The 25,404-nt window shown below is 38.9% G+C and overlaps 1 protein-coding gene across 1 annotated transcript in view; it reads left to right on the forward strand.

Annotated features, from left to right (window-relative positions):
- The window catches only part of csmd3a (CUB and Sushi multiple domains 3a), a 372,265-nt gene that overhangs the window by 17,861 nt on the left and 329,000 nt on the right, over nucleotides 1–25,404 (forward strand). Inside the window, exon 2 of the mRNA XM_052143551.1 lies at nucleotides 4,990–5,212. Within this exon, the coding sequence (XP_051999511.1) occupies nucleotides 4,990–5,212 (223 nt within the window). The remainder of the gene's footprint in view (nucleotides 1–4,989; nucleotides 5,213–25,404) is intronic.

Here is a 25,404-nt window from a genome sequence, read left to right on the forward strand (position 1 = left end):
GCAAGATATGAATTATGTGGCCACCCTTAAAAAACAGAAACTGAATGTCAAAGGGCTTGACAACTCTTCAGGAATTACCCTCAATTCCGAGGATCTGTCTTTATACTCCTCTGTCTAGACTCAGGGCGGTCAAGGACCAAAATCGCCTCATGATGTGACTGATAATGGAGACAAAAGCTGATTTTTGTCATGATTACCTACAATTGCAGCTGCCCGAAGAAATGATTAGTTTAGTGCTATTGAGACAGACTTACTCTTTCCACAAAAGCTGTATAGTTAATACAGCTCCCAGCTCAAAGACTCACAAAAATGAACATTATAAAACAAATAGCTCAAGCTCTAAAATTTGATTGGATGAGCTACAAAGCCATTTTAAAATAGCTGATATACACTCGTATGTGATTGCATGTCAGTTGAATTCTATATTAATGCACTAAGTACTTTTAATGCGTTCAAAGTGCTTTCACTATGCTTTTGAAAGGCCTCATCTTAGTGTTAACAGCAAAGTCTGGTTTGTTCATTACAGTAGGTGTGAAAGAGGTTTTCAGAACTTGTGCTTGAAAAATCAAACTACCGTGAAATAGCTTCAATAACCTTTGTTTAGCTCCCTCACTTAACACCTGTTTACCCCCCTCTTTGTATGGCGCCCCCACTGTATGCATTGCATGGCCCCCTATGCATTGCATACATTGCAAACATAGTTTTTGCACATCTGTCTGTAATGCATTAAAGAATTTGTCTTAATTGAAAATCATGCGTTACTGTTTTTTAATGACGCATTTTCGCTTTCTGTGTTGCAGTTACTGTGTTTTGAATTTTTACGGCAGTAAGGTCTATTCAGCTGTTTTAGTGTGACTACATCAAAATACCACGAAATAAGATATCACAAAATAAGATTTGTGTGTAGCAGGTGGTAGATGTACACCCACAATGAAATATGTGGAACGGTCATTAAGTGATACCCTGAATGTCTTCGAGATCAACCATTGACAGTGGTGACTCACACTTGATACCATTATAGAAATTAATGTCTCAACCGAACCATTATGGGCGTCAGTACGCAAACTGGCACAATTTGACTAATAAGAATGTAGTGTCAAATGCCTCTGGTTGCTTGTCTTTTTGATAGAAGTTTTGAAATCTTGTTTTAAACTCGTAGAGGAATATTTTTGACTGCTCTGAAGTTGCTCTTTCATAGCTCAGCAGACATGAGGTTGTGTGAAACGTAGTAAGCAACCCATTTTACCTCTATAATCTGATGTACTTGAGAGTGAAACAGAACAATTTGTTTTATTTGGAGTAACGTTCACCAATGAATTATGCACAATAATTACTTTTGACTATACATCCTAGCACAGAAACTGATTGTGTGGAGCAGTGCACGCTTATTCATTACCCACAATGCATAAGACTTCACCCGAAAGTGGCGAGCCAGGTGTGGGAGAGATACGGGCAAGCTGTTGTATCTCTTTGCATCACCCAAAAACTCTCACTCACTGTCGTCTGAGTTAGTGTCAAAAGCGACACCACACGTGAGAGACCAAGCCTGTGCGTGATAGAGACTGAACAGCTGCCAGAGAAAATGATCGGTTTGAAATTTAAAATTTCAGCAAAGTAAACTTCAGCATACAATATGTTTAATATCTGTATGTATAGTGTCTAATAATGTATTGGCAATGTACTGTACATGAGAAGTTTATCTTGTCAATAAAGCTTAATATGAATTGAATCTGCCCATTTGATCATTATTATTAAATTATTCCACTGGAAAACGGCAGAAGATTTTGCCCAACTTTTAATTACAGCATATCCACAATTTTATGGCATGATACTTGTATCAAAGATTTGTACCTGTAAAAATGTGTCTAATTAACTCTATCCTCAAAAAACTTAACATTTGAACATGTTTTAGCGTATTTAAGTCATTAAAATAAATGTGATGAACCAATATTGTTCAGGGTCTTTGAGAATAAGTATAAAATAAATATACAATGATTATATTTGAATGTTTTAATGTACCATGTACCACGATTCATCGATATTTATTACAGAAAACTGCGATTCATGAGTAAATTTTTTACAGCCCCAGTTTATAGTGAAATATCAACTTTGTCTTAAGTTTCTTCTTTCCATAGGGGAAATAAAAATCACAAGTAGGCCTCTTTTACCTGGTACGAAGGCCCCATTTATTAAGATACGTTTTGGGCGATATGTTTGAAACGGGACAACGCTAAAGGTGTAAAAAAAAGGTCCAAAACCTTTTGAGATTTGTCCACTTTAACGACATTTGGAAGTGTTTGAAAACGCATGCTACCACAGAATTGACAAGCAAGTACACGCACAAGAACCACACAGAACTTCTTCAGTATGCCTGATGAAAATAAATAAATAAGACCCCTCAAACTCTGAACACAAGTGGTGAAAAAATACACATATTACAAGGTGTAAAACCAGCAGCCATATCACCCTGCAGCTCTTGCCTGGTTGCCCACAAAAGCTAAGCAGGGTTGAGTCTGGCCAGTACCTGGATGGGAGACATCCTGGGGAAAACCAAGGTTACTGCTGGAAGTGGTATTAGGGAGACCATTAGGGGGTGCTCACCCTATGGTCTGTGTGGGTCCTAATGCCCCAGTATAATTTGAGATGAGACGTTAAACCGAGGTCCTGACTCTCTGTGGTCATTAAAAATCCCAGGACACTTTTCGTAAAGAGTAGGGATGTAACCCTGGTGTCGTGGCCAAATTCCCCCATTGGCCTGAGTCTATCCTCCTAATCATCTCCATCCCTGAATTGGCTACATCACTCTACTTTCTCCTCTCCACCGATAGCTGGTGTGTGGTGGGTGTTTGGTGCACTATGGCTGCTGTTGCATCATCCAGGTGGATGCTGCACACTGGTGGTAGTTTGAGGAGATTCCCCCTATACTATGTAAAGCGCTTTGAGTGCCTAGAAAAGCACTATATAAATGTGACACATATTACAATGTGTCTCTCCTGTCGACTTTTGATTAGATCGCCCAAAATGCTTCTTAACCCCGTGTGACCCTGCGTCCACATGTGTGGATGTTGTATTTTGGCTTCTCTATAAGCAACACATAATTTATATAAATTTAAACTGACTGATTGTTCACTACACTTTAGACCAGGGGTCTTTCAATAATTTTCGGACCAAGGACCCCTTTGGTTTGTAGAGAGGCAGAGCCGGGACCCCTGTTACATATTGTATAAAATTATAATGTTGCGTTTTATGCCTATAAAAAAGTGTTTTGTAGGCTACATTTTTATGTAGACAATTTATGATGTTTATATTGCAAAGCTATTGAAATAATCATGAAATAATATACAGCAGAGATCTGCAATATTTTTTGGACATGAAGTGACTTTTTTAATTTCCCTTGTTAATCACTGTTACATACCCAGATAAAGACAAACGGACAGACAGACCCGGTCCATGCAGAATAAAACTTTTTTAAGGACACTAATATAGTGTCTTAACCCCATGTGAGCAATCAATTTTGTACATATATTTTAAAACTACATTTCATTAGGAGTAAAACTTTGTAATGTGGAAAACAAACGTTAAGGACCGTGTATGCCAGCTTGATAATCTCAGCGGTCACTATTTATTTACACCAGGCAAGTAGACTGTTGTTCTGAAAGCAAAAAGCAACTAATAATAAAAGAAACTGTAGGCTGGCATCTGCTCAACTGCAAAGCAGATACGTTTACTCCCACAACCCTCCACTGCAGCCCTGCTGAACCTGATGTGTGTCGCGCTTTGAGAGGCTTGTGATGATAGCTGTATGTCTTGCGTGAATGGTTTGTCTGGGCTGCACGCTTCTGGGTAGTGTTGCACCAGCTATGCGTTAGGTCTCACCTAAGTTGGGACGTAAAGTTCACACTAAGGGCTTAGTATCTACTAGTTAATTAGTAACAAAGTTGGTGCTTAATTTGGTTGCACCACCTGTTCTTATGGCCAGACTTGGCTAGTAGGTCATTAGCTCTCCGTAATGTAGTGCACAGTCGCATAATATGATATTTACCTGTATTCTCCAATAAGCAGAATTCAAATTTGAACACCAAAGTGTTAAAATGCCACGCATTTCAGTTTTATTGTGTTACAGTTAATGTTCAAACCTTGTTTTCTCACATAGTATATATTTAGTTTATATGTAGGATTCTGCTTGCATGTGAGTGATTATTACGAGTGCCAATGGTAGGTCAAAATATAATTTGCGATACCCTGCAGTACAACCATGGACCCCCTGTTAAATACCCTTGCTCTAGAACAGTGGTTCCCAACCCTGGTCCTGGAGTACCCCCAACACTGCACATTTTGGATGTCTCCCTTATTTGACACACCCAATTCTGCTCTACTAAAGAGGCTACAGCCTCTAGCGTCAGTCGCTAGTGCACCTCTTGAGGTCAGGAGAGTGAGGTTTATACACATTGCACAGCTATCTATCAGCTGGCCACCGTTACACTCACTCCCCTTAACCTTACTCCCATCCGGGTCACGGCACCATTGTAACTCGCCCCGCTCCGAACGGGACTCGAACCGGAGTCTCCGGCGTGGGAGGCGGGTGCACTAACAAGGAGGCTAAAGGCTACAGCCTGGCTCCCTTTACACATAGTCCTTATAGTCCATAGTTGAAGAATCTGATTAGAAATGTTTGACTCCATATACTCATACAAATTATATTATATCAACATGAAATCAAAATTTAACCTAATTACTTTTACTCCGCCTCCAAAACCCCTTTTCATCATTTATTCCCACTTCCTCCAACCACCTGGCTCGATTTTGGTACGTAATGGCCAATTTTCACGATCAAGTTGAATCCTGTTGGATAAATTCAAGTCATGCCCTCATTGAATTTCCCGTTTCACTCAGAAATAATATAGAATGCAAAAGTAAAATGGGTTGCAAACTGTGATTCATGTTAACATTTGTGGACTAATATTTCTCCATCTCTTTTTTCCCCCACAGGTTTCATTTTTACATGTGGTGGGACATTAAAAGGCAAAAATGGGACCATAGAAAGTCCTGGGTTTCCTCATGGATACCCCAATGGAGCAAACTGTACATGGGTTATTGTAGCAGAGGAGCGGAACAGAATTCATATAGTTTTTCAGTCCTTTGCTGTGGAGGAAGAATATGACTTTTTATCTTTATATGATGGACATCCACATCCTGCAAACTTCCGGACAAGGCAAGTACTGCTAATCTGGCTTTGTAAGAGGCTCCTACAGGGGGGTATATAAATTTCAGGTCATCTTTAAAGCTGCAATGTGCATCTTCTGGGTCACCAACAGAATTTGAAAAATAATGACTGTTTTTAAACAGCAGTTGCTACATTACTCAGTGAACCTACATATTGTACTTCTTCCTACATTTCATGCACAGTTCACGTTAATGAATTATAGACCCAATTACAGCCATTACACTGGGCCAAAACTATTCTAAAGGCTTAAAAGCACACAAAATTAACCTGCACCAACACACCTCTAATTAAAGAGTAAGACAATTATTGCAACAAACCCCTCCATTAACTATGAAAGAAGCAGCAGACCACCTACTATCCATATAAATGAGTATGAGGCAGCTGCTGTTGATCAAAGTTCCCAATTCACTTGTGGCTGTTATTATGATGGAAAGCATTTGTTTAATGTCCATCTGGGCTTCGAAGATTTTGTATCCAAAAACTGATGCTCGATTGGGTTAACAGATTGCATAAACAAAACAAAAAAAAGTATTGCACTACCCTGCTGAATAAAACAGCTTAAACCAGCCTAAGCTGGTCTTAGATGGTCTTCCAGAATGATCAGACTGGTTGGTTTGTTTTAGGGTGGGTTTGGACAGTTTTTAGGTGGTCAGGAAATTTTACAAGCACAAAAACAGCTTAAACCAGCTTAGACTGGTTTGAGCTGTTTAGTAGGACCATGACGTAATTTCCTAAGTGTATTCAAACTACAAAATTAAAAAAATGTGGCAAGTTTGTGAAAGAACTACACTGTATCTGTATCTGTATCTACATCTTGAGGAGAGATCCATCAATCTGAGAAGTTACAGTTACCATGGAAATGGAAACTGCGCCAAAAGAGCTCAGAAGTGACTGACGACTCCCATGAAGCATTGCAAATGACATAATCAAGTCGATGCCCCTACACTCTCAAACTCCTTATATATGTACATATTTGAATATTTTGCAATGCACTTCAGCTGATAATTAATGACTTTGGGAATAGTTTCATATTGTACATTTGTTTTTGATTCAGTTTAGTCAATTGCAATGCTTTTAGTAATTTAGTCATTAAAGCTCACAGTCTTTTTAATGATATATGTATTTTTGCTTCTAATGAAAGGTCATGTTGTTATACATCGTGGAGCTGGTTGCTTTGGTTCATGGCTCAGAATTCTTTATTAAAGATAAAAAAAATAATTAAAAAAAACACTTTTGGAAAACATTTATAGGAAATACTTTCCGAATCAACGCTCTTGAAAAAGTGGGCAGTCACGTTGAGCTCTTTAAAAAAATAAAATAATTAACTTTAGCAAAAATATATATTTTTTCCAAATATTTTCAATTGGTATTTGTATTTGATGGTATATTTAGAACATTTATGGAAAATTATTGAATGCATATTTTTCTTACGTGGGCTGACATTGTGTGACATTGCAAAGCGAATTTACATTTAAAGAAATTGCTAAATTACGCAACAATATGATAAAAACTGTGGAGCAGGGACTAAAAACAGTCTGTTTTTCATTTTGGTTTGTTCTGAGCAGAAACGCTATTGTTTCATTCCGGTTCCGGCAATCCACAACCTACTTTCCAACTGGTAACCAATTCGAACGAAATAAAAGAACGGTTAATAATATTCTTTTTAAAATGACAGTACTCTGTGCTAAGGGTTGGTGATGCACCAATTGCAGTGTTGCCTGATTTTGCAAGAAAAACAAGTGACCTGGTCTGGAAAAACACACTCAAAATAAGCAATTAATTTTATTTCACATGTGGGAGAATTATCAGCATAGAATTCATAAAAAGAAATGTATACAGTAGCCTATATAAAATTATGTATTTTCAATAAATGTATTCTTTATATTAAATATATCCCCAAAATGTTTTAAAATAATTCAAATATTAATCTGGCAAACTAAAATCAATGAATAGCCTAAATCTCTCTCTCCTGCATACACTTACACACTGCGTGGGCACATTTGCATGAAACGTCATCTTTTGCGGGCCAAATTATTTTAATTATTTAATAAATGTTTATTTATTTCAATTGAAAGGGACTTTGTTCTTGTTTTTGGTTTTGTTTTGCAAAAATTTAGTTCATTTCCTTGAACCATTTTAGTCCCTGCTGTGAAGACTGTGAATCAGAATTGAGACAAAAACATTTCACTGTCGAATAAGTAGCGGAAAAACCTAATTTGATAGTGTTTACAATATTATTGTAACTTAAAAGAACTGTTCCTATAATGTTACTTACATACTCAATATGATACTGTGAACTCTTTGCTTTCTATTGCATCTGCTTTGATCTCAATCAATACATAAAATAAATAACATTTTACCTTGAAGCAAATGTAAGTGTCCTTACTGGTATTATACATATAGAATGTTAATTTGGGAATGAGGCCTAATGCAACTGTAGCGAATCAGCTCTATGAAATATTAATAATCAATCATAACTTGTTATAATCGATTATGAATACTTGGATCAGTTAATCGGGTTAACTTGATGTAGCTACATTAACATTACAACCAAATACTCGGTTCATCCCGTGAACACTCAATATTGGTTATTAATTAATTAATTAATAGAAATGTACATTTCCGGGGCAAGGGAAATGTCTTTCTTACTAAGTATTAAGAGCAAGTGACTTTAGATATGAGCTTGAGACACAGACAACTTTACATGTGACATGAACAAGACTTTATTAACTAGACTAAACATTTAAACTACTCTAACATACATATACATACATTCATACAGTTTACCAAGGGAAAGAGGGCTGAAGCAGAATACAGGAAGGCAAGAAGTTATAGCATTGTTTGAAGTTCAGCAGATCAACAGCCTGAGCAAACCATCATATTAGTTCTGACACGCCCTTTTTAGAAAGGGGTTAAGGACACTTAACGTATCAAATAATGAGACTAAGTTTGATACTTGCATGTCCCATTTGAATTAAACTGTCCTGATGCAATTTGTTGATGGCTTGAGTTGATCTTTGATGATGTTGTCTTGATGAGAGAGAGAACCAGTGGGAGTCAGAGACAAGGCCGTAGCCTGGCGCACGCTTGGGAGTCCTTGGGGCCTCTAGTTCAGCATCATCTTCATGAGGACTTCTCAGGAAGGACCAAGAGAGTAAGAGAGCACAAGGCTCAGAGGACCAGAAAGCAAGAGGACAGGAAGCAAGAGAGGCTAAGAGAGTGAAGAGATAAGAGAGCTAAGAGAAGGAAGTGGGCGCAGTAGTTTTATACCCTTAGAAAACATGTCCCACCTCTCATTGGCTCGACCAATGAGAAGGGTTTGGGTTCCAGGCGGGAATTTGGTTTATTGCTCTTTGTTCTCACATTTCTCATTGCATGTGCAAGAAAGAAAACTAGGAAATATACTTGTAATACTAATATGTTGTTGTTATCGACATATCATGTACACAGTCATTTCGATATTCAAAATACCAAGTTATAGAGACCAAATATGCCACACATATGATTTCGGTTAACCATAGTATGCAAAGTCTGAAACATTAACCCATTAGTTTGCAAGAAAACATAGATCAAGCACATTTAAGGGAAAATGTGAGATGGCACATTAGATACATGTCAATATTTATCACATGGATATATAGAATATATATATAGGATTAACAGGGTTCATTTCTCTTTCTCAGTAAGAGAATGAAGTGAGGGTCAGCACTTCTCTGAACATTCCTTTCTCACATGGTACGGGTTCAGAAGGCGAAGTCACGAGGGTCTCTGGAGTGTCTCTCTGGGTCGTAAAAACGTCAATAGCGCATTCTACTCCAGACTCGCTGGCGCTCCCCGGTGATTTAGATGGGGAGAAACAGTGTGGGGGTTTTCTTTAGGACCCCTAGCACACAATGTGTGCCCTGTATTTAGAATTAATGAGTTCATGATTCTCCGTTCATACTCTACACAACTCAGTATGCAACTCACAAGGTGTAATTAAAGATTTGCAATAGGTGAACTGGTACCTTGTGTCACTATTAAAAATAGTTGTACTTGTCCAACATTTTGGATGATTTCTCTAAAATTCAGTTTAAAACTACTCAAATGACTTCTATAGACAAAAGTTTGTTGCTTAGGTAGTAAAGTGAAAGGTCAATTAATAGTTTACTTATTTTTTGATAATAATTTCAATTAAGTTCCTTTTTATTGTTTGAAATGAATTACCATTTTCGTGGAGTGCAATGTTCGTGCCAGCGCAAATGGGCATGGGTGGGAGTGTTTGTGCTATCTGTGGGTGTATGTGCGCAAACCATGGGTGTATTGTATGTTAATGGGAATGGTGGTGGCGTAGTGGCTAAAGCACAGGTCTGTAAATCAGAAGGTTGTTGGTTCAAACCCCATGGTCACCACCATTGTGCCCTTGAGCAAGACACTTAACTCCAGGTTGCTCCGGGGGGATTGTCCCTGTAATAAGTGCACTGTAAGTCGCTTTGGATAAAAGCGTCTGCCAAATGCATAAATGGAAATGTTAATGAGAAATAGGTCATTGCGCTAAGATGTTTCAAAACCACTTCTGTTTTTAGTGCAATGTCTAATCTCAGTTCCCTTGTTTGCAGTTTGGAGATTCCACCAGCAGGTGGTAATAAAGTTCATGTCAAAACTCTGAAAATAGTGGAACATCAAATTTTGTCCATGACGATCATTGTTGTAGCTGTTTTATGAAACAAATATTTATGAGATTTGAGTTAAACTGTCTTAAGGTTATGGTTTATTAGGGCCCAAGCACTGTAATCTTTTCAAGATTTCAGGGGCTTTTAGGTGTCTTAACATGCTCAAAAACTCCTGAAAATGTGCACACACATCAGAATAGTCGGGGGGACCACTGTCACCATCATAGTCATAGGCTCTCCCCAACAGGAAGTCTGCCATGTTGCATTGTTTGAAAAACACATGCTCTGGAATTTGAAATACTCCTCCTAGGGGATTTATGTGACAGGCACTAAACGTGGGCAAGACATTGAAGATGCTAAATTGCAAACAGATGTTTGATATGTAAAACTGTGTTGTCTTGGCATGGCGATAAATTAATGCCGAAAAAGAGAATTGTGCAATTTAGATTGAAATTTAGGTTTATGTTTGGTATTGGAGGCTGATCACATGGGTATGACTGTTGTGGGGCACGATCATAGCCCCACCAACTGCCAGCAGGAAGTGTGGAACGTTTTACAGACTTTGGAACAGCACTCTTATTTTTATCTGAACTGCTTCAAAATTTTTATAATAATGTCAAGACAGTACAGATTTAAAATTATCAAGGGATTGTCGATATCAATATATATTATTCATTACCATGGCAATGCATTAAACACTATTATTCATTTTTCTATATATACATATGTTTTTGAGGTACTTGTCATGCTTGAATTTTTATAATCTTTTGCACACACGTCAGAATCGTTGGCCATTTGGGCTGGGCAAAGGTTCATTCATGGGTGTGTAGAGGGGGCGCTGTAGTGCCAAATAAAAAATGGCCATGTTCAGGGGACTCTGTAGCACATCCCTATTCAGCTACAGTCACCAAATGTTGTGCATACTGTATGTAGATCTCATCAAGCTGGACAACTTTCACATCACAGTCATTAGCTCTGCCAACAGGAAATCAGCCATTTTGGATTGTTTGAAAATGGCATGCTCTGGAATTTGAAATACTCCGCATTTGAAATTCATCTGACTGGCACCATACTTGAGCAACGTCGTGGCAAAACATTGAAGATGCTGAATTGCAAACAGATTTTTGATGTCTCAAACGGTGTCTCCATGGCGATGGGATAAATAAAGAAAACATAGGAAGAAAGTATTGTCTCATATCTTCTGCGTGCATCGTGTGATTTACATCAAAACTGACCCGTATGTTTTGCCTTGGGGGCTGATCACATTGGTGTATCTACTGTGGGTCACGGCCGTAGCGCCACCAACTGGTAGCAGGAAGAATGGCCCTTGCGATAGTCTTTGAAAAAATCAATTTACTCATTCATTTAAAATTGTATTTATGATCTAGTTTGTGTTGGTATTTTTCCACCTGTTATTTCCAGCGATTTTTTTTGTCACAGCGGTACAATTTGGAGAGAGTATTACATTTAGTATGACGTTTTGACCACTTCTTTATTTTGATTATGTTTGCATTTTGTTTGAAGTGTAATTTGAATTTAGAAGTACTTATGTTTTAATTTTTTTGTTTTCAATAAATAAATATAATTTTTCAAAATCAAAATGGACAATCACTATTGATATTATCTATGATTTGTGTGTCAGAATATGAAAATGATTAATAATACTTAATACTTCTCTATAATTTAATGGAGTGAAAATCCAAATCCTAACGAGATCCACATTTTCCATGTGTATAAAATGAGTGTGACATTCTCATAGAAATATGCCTGACATTCAACAAGGATGCAGTTAATGCATAAAAGTCCATATTTATATTCTTCTAATTCATTGCAAACAGCCCATTTAAACTACTTTTATGAATGTTTTTGTTTATATCGCTGGTGCTTGTCATGGATAGGAGGACTATTTAATAGGACACAGATGGTGCCAGAGAAGAACCTAAGAATTAAATTGCACTTGACCCAGCCCATTAGCGCTTTGCACATGCAATTTTGACAAACCCTTAGAGTTAGTACATGCTTGCACAAAAATACCAAAACTTCATGGCCATGCCCATTCACTTTGCATGTATGCCTTATGGCATAGTGCTACGCTTAGCACTAGCGCTCTTAAAATAGGGCCCTTTCAAATTGGAGTTTTGTGGATTTGTGCATGTCTTTTAGCTTTGAAGCAATCTTTATGTTAGTTGACAAAGTTAGCATGAATATCTTTTAGCATATATAAATATTTGAAATGTAAAACCTCTTCTAGGAAAACTATTACAATATAAATGGATTGTGTCTATTTTTTTGTTCAGTGAAAGCTTTCTAGAATGATCTTATGAGCCACTCATCAGATTACTTTTGGTCAGTGACAGAGTTTCCCCATTATATTTTCTTTTTAATAGACCTTTAGAATTAATACAGCAATCTTCACAAACACATTGTGGAATAAAAACAAGTGCATTATTATCTCAGCTGTAAGTAAATCAAGTTTATTCTCCTCTTTGTGCGGGCACTGCACTTCATTATGCAGTTATTAAAGCATTAATCTTACAATATGCGAATGCACCATACCATTTCTTGTGCTGAATATTATTACTTGAACATTTATGAGGATTTGGAAAGTGTTTCATTTCGAGACTCTGACAAAAGATAAAATAACAGCAAACAGTTGTTTCATTACCATGATGTAATGGATGTTCGTGTGTTAGAATCCGAGAAGAAAAACTTGGAGCCAAAGAGAATCATATTTCCTCCCGGAACAAGCAGAATCTGTCATTATAGAGTTATGAGAACTTGTCAGTACGGTATATTATGTTCTTTTGACCAATCTGTTGTCTCCATGAGAAGTTATTGTGTCCCTTTGAGTGCTAGCCCCATTACGTCTACTGCTGTTGCTTGAGGCTTGGCTGAAGGCAACGTTTCTTGGAGTTTTCCAGGGTTGCCTGAGTCTATCAAGAAATGTCAAGACAAAACTCATCCTTTAAACGAATAGTTCACCCAAAAAATTTCAATTCTTTTATTTTTGTTTTACTTATTTTCAAGCCGTTCCAAACCCGTATGCTGTTATATTTTTCTTCATGGAATTCAGCTTCTGAAGAATCTTCACGCAGCTCTTTTACATGCATTGACATTTAATGTTGACCAATGTTATTGAGAAGTGAACTAAAAGTAGCATCATGCTAACTTAACTGCATTTTTCAGTAGCATGTCAGTAGTTTAGCTATTTGCACAATAGTAAACTGCTCTCGTGTGTAGTGCTGGGAAGTCAAAATTATTAAGGGGAACCAGTTCTTTGGGAATACTTTACAATAAGGTTTCATTTGTTAATATTTGTTAGAGCATTAGGTATCATGAACAAACAATCAACAATATATATTTTTACAGCGTTTATTAATCTGGTTTATTAATGTGGTTAAATCTATGTCTTCTGTGCTAAGGATTGGTGATGTACCAATTGCAGTGTTGCCTGATCTTGCAAGAAAAACAAGTGACCTGGTCTGGAAAAACATGCTCAAAATAAGGGTCTTGTCTCATCCAATATAATATGATAGGTGTGGGTGAGAAACAGATCAATATTTAAGTCCTTTTTTTTTTTTTTTTTTTACCAGAAATTCCCTTTCAAAATGTGCTTTTTGGACCTTCAAAGGTCTGGTCACCATTCACTTGCACTGTAAGGACCTTCAGAGCTGAGATATTCTTCTAAAAATCTTCGTTTGTGTTCTGCAGAAGAAAGAAAGTCATATACATCTGGGAGTAAATGATGAGAGAATTTTCAATTTTGGGTGAACTATCCCTTTAAGATCATAAAGGTTAAAACATCTTTATTTGCAGCCACTTGTTGGACAGCATGAAACTGGGAAAAGAATGAATGAATCGTACTCAATTTATCCTTAATCAATGGCAACCAACGGATCTGATTGACACAATACTAAGCGGGGTTTTCAGCTGTATCACTTCATCTTCTCAAATATCATGTTTTGTAGCTTTTTTGAACTTTAACACAATTTTCTGTATCACTAACAACAACTTGTTATTAAGGGATAGTACACACACACACACACACACACACAAAGTGTTGGTTCGGCTATCCTTATGAGGACTCTCCATAGACATAATGATTTTTATACTCTACGGACTATAGATTGTATCGCTTAGCCCTAACCCTCACAACATTTTTTTACATTTTCATAAAAAACATTGTTTAGTATGTTTTTTAAGCGATTGGAATGATAAGGACACAAGAAATGTCCTCATAAACCACATTTATAGCATAATACCCTTGTAATTACCATTTTATAACCTAAAAAAATCCTCATAAACCACCCAAACCCTAATTTCCCTGAAAATGTTATAAATCTGTGCCATTTCATTTATGGATGTAGCCTACATTTGATATCTTGAGATGATATATAACATTTTTACATTTTCAATAATTAAATTAAAAGTCTTTTCATTGAAGTAACAATGCGAGTGCTGTAACAACCATTATATCCAGGGTTGGGGAAAATGTACCCCTTTTTAGAAATGAAACAATACTTTTATATATTTTTAAGGAAATTAGATATGATTAGCCTATATTTTATGTTTTGGCTGCCGTGCAAGGAAATTGTAGGCGGCCACCTTATTGACACCTTTAAGACCCACCAGAAGCCTCCGTCAACCGGTTTGTTTGGCAGTGAACAGAACCAGCTCACAAGCGGTTAACAGTACAGGCGATTACCTATTGCTTTTCAGGAATACAGGGCAAACAATGTCAAGTTAATGAAGGTTTTTTACTTTTAAAAACATGATTGCATTGCTGATAATGGACGTAATTATGGCACATCATAGCTTTGTCTTGGAGAGTAGCACGTGATTTACTTTTGTATTAAAAATGTCAATTTCTCGGGGGCCTGGGTAGCTCAGCGAATATTGACGCTGACTATCACCCCTGGAGTTCGCAAATTCGAATCCCAGGGCATGCTGAGTGACTCCAGCTAGATCTCCTAAGCAACCTAATTGGCCCGGTTGCTAGGGAGGGTAGAGTCACATGGGGTAACATGGTAACATATAGTAATCTCATGGTTGCTATAATCTGGTTCTCTCTTGATGGCGCGTGGTGAGTTGAGTGTGGATGCCGCAGTGGATGGCGTGAAGCCTCCACACATGCTATGTCTCCGCGGTAACACGCTCAACAAGCCAAGCGGGTTGACGGTCTCAGACAAGGAGGCAACTGAGATTCATTCTCCACCACCCAGATTGAGGCGAGTCACTACACAAGGGCATTCCAAATTAGGGATTAAATGGGGAGAAACAAATAAAAAAAGTGAATTTCTCACTGTCAGTCCGTTGCATGAGAGTGCACACTCTAGCTCTCTTTCTCACATTCACATAAATGCAGCATGCACACAGAGAGAGAGAGAGAGAGAGAGAGAGAGAGGTAAGAAAATTGCACTGAAGCTATAGACACAAGTTGTGGTGGTGTACGGACTGGTGGTGGCATAGAAGGTCCTTTGTTCGAACCCCATGGCCACCACCATTGTGTCCTTGAGCAAGACACTTAACTCCAGGTTGCTCTGGGGGGATTGTACCTGTAATAATTGCACTGTAAGTCGCTTTGGATAAAAGCATCTGTCAAATGCATAAATGTAAATGTAAGTTTGGTTTAAAGTAAAATTGACACACTTGGTTTAAGTTGTGTTCTTGTTTTTTTATTTATTAAATGGCGGACAACATTTGGAATCATCAGTTTTTTTAAATCAATAAATGACGAACATATTTTCGTACGCAATCTCTACACTCTCACGAACACCCAGGGGATTGCGAACCCTCGTTTAGGAAAAATATGATCAAATTGCGCAGTATCTCAACTGATAGAGCTGTGCATTTGTTAACCAAATGTGTCATAGAAGCAACACAAAATGATGTGTTTGCTTAAGCAATTGTGTTTTTCATCTTCCATTTGCTTTTTTATCAATATTGGTTTTAGGGAAGGGATGTAGGTTTTGTTGACTTTAACTAAACAGAACCTTAACATTAAAACCGAAATTTTTTTGGACAAAAATTCACCAAACTGTAGTGCCATATAGTGGAACTTTCATCTCAGAACTGCCTGCGATACGCGTAACAAGCCACGCAATAGCCTTTTGCAAAAATGTCTCCAGAGTCACGTTTTTGTCATGAAATCAAGCTCCATTAAGATTGGACAGTCACTGAAACATACAGTAGCAACATAATGACATTATCTAAAATGTAGCCTTTCACCCATGTACAACTTGTTTACAAATCCTCCAACAACTGGTTGCAACTCAATATAGCTCAATATGACTCATTCACACACACATTCATACACCAATGGTGGCAGAGCGGCCATGCAAGGCACTAGCCTGCCATTGGGAGCAACTTGGGGTTCAGTGTCTTGCCCAAGGACACTTCGGCATGTGGAGTTATGTGGGCCGGGATTCAAACCACCAACCCTGCGATTTGTGGCCAACCCGCTATTCCACCTGAGCCACAGACGCCCTCTCTCTCGTAGCACCATGTTCCGCAGTCGGCCTTTATCTCTATCAGAGGCTTAATTAGCCTGATAATCACGACCCGGTCCCGCCCTCCGCCCTGTCACAGTCATTTATTTATAAATTAAGTGCAGTTCTGATTAATAAAATGAACTCATGTGCTCTCTTTGTATGAATAAATATCATTTTCAAAGCTCAACCTAATCTCCCAATAATCAGGGTGCTCTCATTTACATTAATAGGTATTAATATGTAAAGAGTACACATATGCTGTCACTATGGTTCCGATCTTCTCTTTAGAATTCACATAAAACAGAAAGAAAATATTACATGTCAAAACTGCAACAAATAAACGTGACCCCATAAAACCAAAGTCTCTAAAGTTGATAATACATAGAAATGTGTACATTTTAGATGCTGTTAATACATTAATATTGTGCGTTTAATGGTCTATCCTATGGCGTTATATATGTGCCTCATTCCTGAGCGAGTAATTGTAAGTTTTGAGCACAGAGAACTATATTTTGCAAGCACATTGCATTATATTTTGAACAGAAATGAACAATCGCAAATAAAAAAATCGTTTGAGCAAAGAAAAAACGATTCCGTGCTCAATAAATGTACTTGCTATTATCCATATTAACGTGCAATAATAACCCTCTCACGCAGTTTACTCAGGTGCTCTCACAAATTTATTCTCTGCGCTCTGTCAAGTCCCTCTCTCTCTCTCTCTCGCTCAACCTCTTAATTCTGTGCGCGCTCAGGAATGAGGCACGTTTATTTGTTGCAGTTTTGACATGTAATATTTTCTTTCTGTTTTATGTGAATTCTAAAGAGAAGATCGGAACCATAGTGACAGCATATGTTATATATGAGTTGAGCGCGCGTGTGTTTGAAGAGTTGAGCGCGCGTGTGTGTCAAGAGTTGAGCGCGCGTGTGTGTCAAGAGTTGAGCGCGCGTGTGTGTCAAGAGTTGAGCGCGCGTGTGTGTCAAGAGTTGAGCGCGCGTGTGTGTCAAGAGTTGAGCGCGCGTGTGTGTCAAGAGTTGGCGCGTGTCAAGAGTTGAGCGTGTGTGTCAAGAGTTGAGCTGCGCGTGTGTTTGAAGAGTTGAGCGCTGCGTGTGTGTCAAGAGTTGAGCGCGTGTGTGTCTGAAGAGTTGAGCGCTGCGTGTGTCAAGAGTTGAGCGCGCGTGTGTGTCAAGAGTTGAGCGCGCGTGTGTGTCAAGAGTTGAGCGCGTGTGTGTCAAGAGTTGAGCGCGCGTGTGTGTCAAGAGTTGAGCGCGCGTGTGTGTCAAGAGTTGAGCGCGCGTGTGTGTCAAGAGTTGAGCGCGTGTGTGTGTCAAGAGTTGAGCGCGCGTGTGTTTGAAGAGTTGAGCGCGCGTGTGTGTCAAGAGTTGAGCGCGCGTGTGTCTGAAGAGTTGAGCGCGCGCGTGTGTCAAGATTTGAGCGCGCACAGAATTAAGAGGTTGAGCGAGAGAGAGAGAGAGGGACTTGACAGAGCGCAGAGAATAAATTTGTGAGAGCACCTGAGTAAACTGCGTGAGAGGGTTATTATTGCACGTTAATATGGATAATAGCAAATACATTTATTGAGCACGGAATCGTTTTTTCTTTGCTCAAACGATTTTTTTATTTGCGATTGTTCATTTCTGTTCAAAATATAAAACTTACAATTACTTACAATTACTCGCTCAGGAATGAGGCACATATATAACGCCATACTATCCAAAGGTAAGCAAATGTATGCATGCTAGAAGCACACTTTACATACTAATTACAAATGGTAATGAGATAACGTTGCATTAATCTGTATTTGACTACTGCCCTGAATCTCTGAGGCAGACAGGTAAAGATAAATTTCCCAGATTGCTCCACGAGAGACAAATGCATTACAACGCTCACATTGAATTGATTTATCAGGTCAGGAAAAGTGTCTCTCAGCCATTTCTCATGCAAGATTATTTGCGAGTGGTTTGAGGAGATGTCGCGAAAAGTGACGTTCTTATCGTAGCTGCTGGTTAGGAAAAGGACGGAATGCTATTTTTCATTTTGACTCTTATCTTCAAGATGTTTTGGAGTTCAGCCTCAGGATATTGTTCATTTGTGGTAAGCATGGGTTGATTTTAAAGGAACAGTTCAACCAAAAATTTCTGACATAATTTACTAATTTAGTTAAAACCTGTATGACTTTCTTCCGTAGAACACAGAAGGAGTTATTAATAGAGGAATGCTGCAAGCCAAGATACTCTTTTACATACAATGAAAGTGAATGGTGACCGCAGCTGTCATGCAAGATATTTGGTGAATACTGACATATATTAAGTCTGTTTCTCGTCCAAAGGTATCACATGACTTTAGAAGACTTGGGATAAAGAGCACAAATCATACAGACTACTTTTGTGGTGCTTTTTATTTTTAATCATTTTTGGAGCTTGACAGCCCCTGGTCACCATCCACTTTTGTTCTAAAGAAGAGTGCTGCTCGGATGTTCTGCTAACATATTTTGTGTTCCACAAAAGAAAGAAAATCATACAGGTTTAACATTTATGCCATCCATCCATCCATCCATCCATCTTCAACCGCTTATCCGAAGTCGGGTCGCGGGGGCAGCTGCTCCAGCAGGGGGCCCCAAACTTCCCTATCCCGAGCCACATTAACCAACTCTGACTGGGGGACCCCGAGGCGTTCCCAGGCCAGTGTGGAGATGTAATCTCTCCACCTAGTCCTGGGTCTTCCCCGAGGCCTCCTCCCAGCTGGACATGCCTGAAACACCTCCCTAGGGAGGCGGCCAGGGGGCATCCTTACCAGATGCCCAAACCACCTCAACTGACTCCTTTCAACGCAAAGGAGCAGCGGCTCTACTCCGAGCTCCTCATGGATGACTGAGCTCCTCACCCTATCTCTAAGGGAGTAGCCCGCCACCCTTCTGAGGAAGCCCATTTCGGCCGCTTGTACTCGCGACATTTATGCCATTTAACAGCATTATGAGATATTGTGCTTGCCAGAGTATGACATTTAGTTTAAATAACTATTACGCGTAGGGCTGGACTGGGAAGAGAATTCGGCCCAGGATTTTACATAGCAACTGGCCCAATGGGGGCCCTTTTCTACATAACACGGCAGCACATTTTAGATTATCGCTGCTCATTCGGCCCGTTTCTCGGCCGACCCACCAGCCCGCTCGGTTCTCCCGATGCCCAGTCCGCCCCGATTGGCCCCAAGTGCGTCGACCCACAGGGAAAATGCCCGGTATGCCAGATTACCAGTCCAGCCCTGATTACGGGTCAATTCAAACCATTAATAAATTAGATCTTTACGTTTTCATAGCAACAACAAAATTAACTAACCTTCACACTTTAATAAAAGCATTTTCTGTCTCTAATCTGACTGATCAAGCAAGAAGTTAACTTTTAAGTGACTGTATCAAACATCAGCCACTTAGACTGTGTGATGTCGAGGAAATGTTATTTTGGGGCTGCACGTTCTACTGGTGAAAAATGACAAATTGCGATGTCAGGCAGTGGTCGGATAAGTTACGTGTCGAAAGCATCTGCTTCAATTGCTTTGATAAATGGATTATTCCAGAACGTGTTCAAATAGAGGGTTGTCAGAGGAAAGCTAAATATTTCCATATTCCATAGACATTTTTTTCTGTTATTTCCTTAAATGTTGTCTTTCAGAAAAAGAAAAAAAAACTTTGCTGTTAAGGGGAAAGTTGACCCAAAAAGAATGGAAATTTTGTTATCATTTACTCACCCTCATGTTGTCCCAAACCTGAATGACTTTTGTTAGAATGTTAACATCAGTCACCATTCACTTTCATTGAATGGAAAAAGATGCAATAAAAGTGAATGGTAACTGAGACTTAAACACTATCTTAAGTCTCCTTTCATCTTCCACTGAAGAAAGAAAGTGTGCTTGGAACAGCATGAGAGTGAACATATAATGACATATTTTGTATGATTGTGTGTGTGTGTGTGTGTGTGTGTGTGTGTGTGGGGGGAGGATTGTGTGGTTTACGAGGACCTTTTTTTAGGTTAAAAACTGGCAGTTTAAAGGTTATTTATGCTATAAATGGGGATTTCTAGTGTCCCAATAATTCAAACCACTTAATAAACATACTAAACTATGTTTTTATGAAAATGTAAAAATGCTAAAAGTTTTTCGTTAGGTTTAGGATTAAGGGGTAGGGTTAGGGGATAGAATCGTACAGTATAAAAATCATTATGTCAATGGAGAGTCCTCATAATGATAGCTGCACCAACTTCAGGGGGTACTTGAAATAAATCATATAGGAACCCCGTTTGATTTTTGGGAACCCCTGCACTATAGTAAAAGTGTTTCAGTGTCATAAGATAACATTATGTGAAGAACAGGGGGAAAATTAAGTGTATATGCTGTTTTACTCTTTATTTGTGTGTAAGGGGGTACAATTAATTGTTGTGGTAGCGTCCGAGTAGAAAATGCCGTGATATGTACAACGAGTCACGTAAAGTCATTATGTAAAAATGTACAGTAGGATAGTAACAGGATTCTTTACTTTCTGTGTGAAAACCTATGAATGCAAATGAGGCACCTTAATTAACGGCAAAGAAATAAGCATCAAGGAGAAGCTTTATTCTAACAAAGTCTATTTGGTGAGACGGTGTTCTGTATGCAAGGCCAGTCGGAGCACAGTTATTTATTCAACCTTCAGAACACACCGTGCTAATTGGATAACGCAGTGCGGTCAGATCTGAATGCAGTGTTTGAGTAATTGGCCTGTCTTGAGTTCTCCTAAATAGTGTCTGCCCAGTCATTTAACTTTGAAGTCTCTTCAGTGCTACGACACACACATACAGCACTTATCATTTCTTGCAGTCTAAAAGGGAAATTGGTCAACTTTGCTTAATGTGCAGTACAGTGTCATCTTGAAATCATATGCAAAAATAGATAAGCCCTTAGGCTCTCTGGACAGTGCTATCGTTGTTGATGAAAGATATATTAGCTCAATGAATATGCCTACTGGAGTCATTTGCAGTAAATGGATGGAAAAGATTACTGAGGTCATAATACTTTGATTTAAAGGAACAGTTCACTCAAAACAAATGAAGATTCTGTTTGCTCACCCTCACTTCTCTTTTCCATACAATGACAGTTTTCCAAAAACACCTTCAATAGTACAATATTTAAGGAATATCTGAGGGGGAAAACATCTTTTATGTAATATATTTTAACAGTAAGGATTCTAAATCGAATGTACAATGTATATTTGTTGAAGAATAGTATGATGTACCCTATATTTATAATATGTTATTAATTGTCATGCTATAAATTTGAATAGAACTGAAAATGTTTCTCTAGTAGTATAGTTTTGGGTAGAAAATATACGCTGTGGACCTAATACAAAATAGATATGTTACAGATATTTCAATCATTTTAGTACAATTTGTTTTGTACAATGATAAAAGCCATGTAAAAGCCAATAATTTAATTTTGAACATATTTAGTCAGACTAAATGTGTCCAGAATGTATTTATTGGCTTTCATTTGTCATTTTGTTTATTAAGTTATTTTTTATATATTTGTTTTATTAAAATAATACTAAAATAATACATTTTTGTCTTTAGTAAAATGACAAATTAAAGCTAATAATTACATTTTATACACAAAATGTTGTCTTTTTAATATAACACTGTTATTAAAACAATTTAAATTGGTATTTATAGATGACAAAATATAGCTACTTTTATATTTTTGGAAGGGGGTCTTTTTGGTCATATTTTGGGGTTCATTGCATACTCAACCCAGCCAAGACCGAACTCCTTGTCTTTCCAGCCAACCCTGCTGTTGAACACAACATCACCGTGCAGCTGGGTCCAACTACAGTTTCGCCTTCCAAAACGGTCAGAAATCTAGGGGTAACCATTGATGATGAGCTAAATTTCACAGACCACATCTCAAAGACTGCAAGATCATGTAGATTTACACTCTACAATATCAGGAAGATAAGACCCTTCCTCTCTGTACATGCCACACAACTGCTTGTTCAGTCACTTGTCATCACTAGACTGGACTACTGTAATGCTCTCATTGCAGGCCTTCCTGCATGTGCTATTAGACCTCTCCAAATGATCCAGAATGCAGCAGCACGTCTGGTCTTTAATGAACCTAAGAGAGCACATGTTACACCACTCTTTGTCTCTCTCCACTGGCTGCCGGTTGATGCACATACTAAATTCAAGGCCCTGATGCTGGCATACAAAACAGTCACTGGGTCTGTTCCAGCATACCTAAAAACATTTCTGCAGAGCTACGTTCCCACCAGAAGCCCACCAGTCGCCTTGTCATACCAAAACAAAGAGGCACCAAAACACTTTCCTGGACTTTCAGTTTCATCATACCACGGTGGTGGAATGACCTTCCCAACTCAATATGGGAAGCTAACTCACTCTCTATCTTCAAAAAACGGCTAAAAACACATCTTTTCCAAAAGCACTTAAATGGTCACTAAAAAAACAAAAAAACAAAAAAATTATTTACATTTCTTGTTGCACTTAAATCTGTTTTGTATACTATTCTGATGATAGTGAAACTTTGTAGTATGGCACTTTTCGTACCACTGTCTCCTTAAGATGATTCGCTTATGTTTTCCTCTTTTGTAAGTCGCTTTGGATAAAAGCGTCTGCCAAATGAATAAATGTAAATGTAAAAAGTAAAAACATTTTAAAGGTGCTGTAAGCAATTTTTTTCTTGGAAATGTATGCAAAATATTGAATTACTCCCTGAAATATATAAATGAAATAAGTGTCCTGAGATGTCTCTGAGCCACTGACAATGATGGTTTCTGCTTGCCAATCATTTTGGGTTTTCTCATAGCATAGTCATAATGGCATTTTTATGCCATGCTGTTCATAACAGTTGTCAGATGAGGGCGCTATTTTGCAGCTACTGTTTTTGACAAACATTTTTGCTTGTGTCAGTCACTAAAAGCTCATTTGGTGTCTTTGGAGCACAGGGTTTTGGAAATAGGGGGCGTGGCTAATCCAACAACTAAGCTTGTCAAAATTCTAGAATGGATAAATTGCTCACAGCACCTTTAAGTTGTTATTAGCTGAAAATCTTCCCAAGCTTAAATTCAAATTCAAATATGGGAATAGTTTGGTAATACTAATAGTTTAAAAACATTGAACCTGGTTTCATGTCAATTGGCTGAAGTGTGCAATTTCTGCTTGCAAAAATAAACAGCTTTCTGAATATGCCCCTGTCTGCCATTGGTCAAACAAAGTGATAGTACCGCCCCCCCAACACACGCCATTGGTTGAGTAACATTGTTGGGTCGGGTCTAAGCTGGTCCCTCAAAACAAACTTTCATAGTGCCACAGAAAGACAGTGTTTACAGTTTTTGAGAAAATAAACCTAGGAATTGCTTACCTATAGTTGTCTCTGCATATTAAGCTGGAATAGAAGAAAGTATTTTAACACTGAAAAAGTAACTTCAGCTCTAAGTAAATAATATCATAAATTTGGCGTGTTCCTCACACAACGCTATCGTATGGTTTCAAAAGGCCTAATATGTGCTATCATATAGGTCATTGTGACAGGGCCGAGGCCGGGGCCGGGTCGTGATTATACACACGGTCCCTTCTCAGGCTAATTAAGCCTCCGAGAGGGATAAAGGCAGATTGCGGACGGTGATGCGACGAGAGAGAGATTGTTTACGGACGTGTCCGTCATGTGTGTGTTTGTCTTTTGTTTAAGTTAATCATAAAAATATTGTTTTATATCGCCAGGCCGGTTCTCGCCTCCTCCTTTCCATTGAACTGCTTTACACTGGTGCCGAACCCCGGGAAGGAGGAGGCATACGCCGTAGTAGAGTTCTCGCCACTACCATCCACCCCAACAGAGCAGCCGCGGCCGTCTACAGGGGGATGGAGGATCCCGGCCGCCTGGAAGTGGAGGAACGGCCACCGACCGAGATGGGAGAAGGGTCTCCTAACCGACCGCCTGGAGCGGTCAGGGCCGCTGCCAGGGGCGGAGGTGTCCCCTACCGGCCGCTGAAACGCAGCAGGGTCTGAGACCACCGACCGCGAGCGGGGAGGGGCTCACTGTCGACCGCCTGGAGCGGGAGAAACGCTGCCAGGGGCGGGGGAGACCCCTTCTGTTCCCCGAGAACGTGGCGGGGCGTTCCGTCCGCCAGGGGCTGGAGGACTGCATTCGATCGCCCGGAGAGGCGAGGCTGTCGTCTGTTAGAGGGTGGAGGAGTGGCACCACCATCCGCAATCGGCCTTTATCCCTCTCGGAGGCTTCATTAGCCTGATAAGGGACCGAGTGTGTATAATCACGACCCGGCCCCGCCCTCCGCCCTGTCACAGTCATATGGACTACTTTCATGATGCTTTTATTAAGTTTTTTGTCCTTTTTGGAGCATGACAGTCGTGGTTACTATAAACTGTTGTTGTATAGGAAAGAAAAGTGTAGATATACTTCAAACTCTCTCTTAGTCCAAAAATAACAGCATATAGATTTGGAACAACATGAGAGTGAGTAAATATTCACCAAATTGTAATTTCTGGGCAAACCATTCCTATGGTGTTTATGTGAGAATAACAAGGCTATACTCTCTTGTGTACGCTTCTTGACAAAATCACATTAAACAGGAAGTAACTGAAGTACTCTGGCACTGCTCCTCTTGCTCTCTCTATCAGCGTAATTCGGATACTCCCTCGTTAAATCAGGTGTGGAACTGCTTCATTTTATTTCATTCTCCAGAAACCTGTGCAAATTGAATAATGGATCAATAGCCTTTCGGTATCATCTCAACACTCTAGTGTTTCTCAGGTCTTCATTCAATGCGCAATAATTTTTCAACCTTTAAGAGTCTCCAATTTAAGTGTGTGAAAAAAAGGTTAACGAGTCTATTCGTATTCAAAGGAGCGATTTATTGCTCGAAAGACTGAATGTTATCAGTTATGTTTCAGATGTTTCATATGATTTGTTGTGACTCAAGCCAAAGTCCCTGTTTAATTTCATTGTTGTCAAGGAGAAACCTTTGCGATATTAACAGTGATT

This window comes from Xyrauchen texanus, chromosome 15 (assembly GCF_025860055.1).
Source record: "Xyrauchen texanus isolate HMW12.3.18 chromosome 15, RBS_HiC_50CHRs, whole genome shotgun sequence".
Classification (NCBI taxonomy): Eukaryota; Metazoa; Chordata; class Actinopteri; order Cypriniformes; family Catostomidae; genus Xyrauchen; species Xyrauchen texanus.